The sequence below is a fragment of the Octopus bimaculoides genome, chromosome 23 (assembly GCF_001194135.2).
Source record: "Octopus bimaculoides isolate UCB-OBI-ISO-001 chromosome 23, ASM119413v2, whole genome shotgun sequence".
Taxonomy (NCBI): domain Eukaryota; kingdom Metazoa; phylum Mollusca; class Cephalopoda; order Octopoda; family Octopodidae; genus Octopus; species Octopus bimaculoides.
The window spans coordinates 15,600,418-15,603,698 of NC_069003.1; the positions used below are offsets into that span (position 1 = coordinate 15,600,418).

The window sequence follows — 3,281 nt, forward strand, 5'->3', positions numbered from 1 at the left end:
TTTTTTAAAAGCCCTGTACTTATTCTATCGGTGTCCTTTGCCAAATTGCTAAGTTACGGTGACGTAGACACACCAGCACCGGTATTTTGTCTGGCGCTACGTTCTGAGCTCAAATTCCGCCGAGGTCGACTTTGTCTTTCATATTTTCGGGGTCGATAAATTAAGTACCAGTTGAACACTGAGGTTGATGTAATCGATACATCGCCTCCCCAAAATAGCTGCTCTTGTGGCAACATTTGAAACCATTATTAAATTCATCCTACATTATATTGGTACAGCTCGATGCGACCCCGAAAAACTGGTTCACCAGTCAATATCATTAGACTGTGGCCGGAATAAAAGAATAGGAGTTTTGTTTGCATATTTAAAACGTTTCCCATAAACAAATTTAAAAGATATATATATCGGATGTATCAGCAAAATTGTCCCATTCACAAATTCTTAATATTTCTTAAAACCAATATACAAATCAATTTGCAATTTTCCATTCTTCCAGATAAAACATCTGGCCATACTGACACCAGTTTTTTTAAGAATCAGTGAAATATTCATTGAGATATTTAGTTAGAAATCATTTTGTGTCAGCCTCACTATGTCATCCCAAATGAGCAATGTTGAGAGGGCTAAGATCATCAAGGCCTTCAGTAATGCTGCCAACATTCATTCTCTGGATTCCACCTTCAAAAAACCGTGAAGAGAATTGTGAATAAGTTTGAGAAAGAGGTAATAATGGAAAGGAAAACTGGATCAGATCATAACTGCAAGCGAAATCAACAATTTAATCTGGAACTGAAGAGACTAATCAGAAGAGATACAACTCAGGCCATAAGATGCTTGACACGTGAGAGAGGAGTTTCAGCTATGAAAGTTCCAAGAGCGGTGACAGAAGACTTGAAAGTGAAATCGTACTGAGACCTGTGAGGCAAATTATTACTCTAGAACAAAACGTTAGAAGATTAGAGAGGGTAAAAATCAAACATAATCCTGAAGTGTTTTTTTTTACACAGATGGGAAGAATTTTACCCAAGATACGCACACAAACAGATGCAACAGCTACGTTCTGGCTTCGCCTCCTCATGAAAGAGCCAAAAATTTCATTTACAGGTTAAAGAACCCTGCCAAGATGATGATTTTTCGCCTGTGTGGCCTGTGATGGCAAGAAGATGCCATTGACCATCTTCGAGAAGGTTGAGAGACTGACAGGAATCTGTTATGTTCAGGTTTTGAAATACATAAAGACTCGGATTCTTTCTGAATATCCTGAGGCAAGAGACGAGGGAAACCCCAACAAGATTGCTAAGAACTTCAAGTTTACATTCCAGCAAGATGGGGTTCCTTGTCACACGAATGCAGTGGCTCAAAAATTTCTTAGAGATGGGTTTGGAAACCGGTTTGGGGATAAGGCCACTTGGTTTCCTTCATCACCTGATTTAAACCCTTTAGACTGCAGCATCTGGAAGGAGCTTGTCAATAAAGCTTGTGAGAAGCCCCACAGTAACCTACAAGCCCTCAAAAACTCCATCCGTAGGACGTAGGTGGAAAACATTGATGAGGAATTCATTAAGAAAGCCAGTGGTGCAGTCAAGAAGAAGGTTGAGGAAGTCATTGCCAAAATAGGAACAACTCTTGATGCCTAACAGGTAGAATTTCAGCCAGAATTGTCTCTGGAACTTTGAAATAAAACTTTAAGCTTCCATTCGAACTTTATTCCAATCCTTTATGAGCTCTCAATCCTGAGATATGTCATTTTCGTTCATGATCAACTACATCACGATTCTTCTGATAAGCTTGGAGAGCAATTAACCCTTTTTTTTTTTTACTTTTGCTCAAAGTAGAGTTCAATAGTATTGGAAAGACTTCTGATTTAATTCCATTAAATTATCTTCAGACATTCCTGCGATACAAAGGTCCGAAGCTAAATCTAAAATTTCGACAGTTTTGCTGATACACCCGGTATATATGTGTGTGCGTGTGTGTGTGTGTGTGTGTGTGTGTGTGTGTGTGTGTGTGTGTAGTTTAGGACAATCAGTAAGTTGTCATGATAGGACACAGAGTTTCAATTGCCGGAGATAAGAGCTACGATGCATTCTCATCGGCTATTATTACAATAGGCACTCTTAGCTCCGGTATTTGAGACTCTGAATCCTATCATGACAACTTACTGATTGTCCTAAACTATACATATATAAATTCCTCTATTTACCTAATATCGAGGTCTCATTCTTTCGTTGTCATTTTATTATTATTATTGTTATTATTATTATTATTATTATTACTATTATATAACCTCGTGGACATCGGTGGCGATTTTTTCTTCTTCCGTTTTTCCCTTCTTTGAACTTTCCTTGTTTCCGACGAAGAGCTCCGCTCGAAACGTCATACTCTCTCTCTTTCCTTTCCCGAGCGTCTAGTAACACAATCTGTATCACGTCCTCACGTTGTTGTTATTGTTTTTTGTCTTTTTCCTTTTTTTGAACTTATATATATATATATATATGTGTGTGTGTGTGTGTGTATGTATGTATGTATGTATGTATGTATATATGTGTGTGTGTGTATGTGCAATGGGCTTCTTTCAATTTCCGTCTACTAAATCCGCACACAAGGTTTTGCCAGCCTGAGGCTATAGTGGAAGACACTCGCCCAAGATGCCACGCAGTGGAACTGAACCCGGAACCGTTTAGTAGGGAAGCAAGCTTCTTACCACACAGTCACGCCCGCGCCAATTATCTGACACCCAAATTACATGTTGAAATTATGGAATGTATTCTGTTGTAACTGTAGATTCCATTGGAATCATATAACTAAATATTTAAACGTCAGCATCAACTACATTTAGCAAATATATGCACTGCATAAATGAAGACATTAGTTAATTGATGTTAATGATTCAAAGAGAAAATTAAAATCGAATATATATATAGAGGAATAAATGAACGAATAAGGAAAACTAAACTTTGAACTAGAAACTATATAAATGGAAACGGAAAGTATGGAATTATATAGAACGTTAAGAACGCAAACGATATAATTGCAATGAATCGTATATCACTAAAATCTTTTTAAAACGGTTATATTACCAACAATGGAAAATGTCAGCAAATTGCAAATATAGCGAAAATGAAGTATATGCTATTTGAAGAATAAATTAACTGTGTATTTATGTATACATTATATATATATATATATATATATATATATATATATATATATATACGGTTTACCTCCTCACACACAAACATGCAAAAATGCACGTGCGCCCGCACACACGCACACGTATA

The 3,281-nt window shown here is 36.9% G+C and overlaps 1 protein-coding gene across 1 annotated transcript in view; it reads left to right on the top strand.

Moving 5' to 3' along the window:
- The first annotated feature begins 1,163 nt into the window (after positions 1 to 1,163).
- LOC106871154 (uncharacterized) overlaps positions 1,164 to 3,281 on the top strand; it is a 589,447-nt gene continuing 587,329 nt past the window's right edge. Inside the window, exon 1 of the mRNA XM_052976152.1 lies at positions 1,164 to 1,531. Within this exon, the coding sequence (XP_052832112.1) occupies positions 1,164 to 1,531 (368 nt within the window). The remainder of the gene's footprint in view (positions 1,532 to 3,281) is intronic.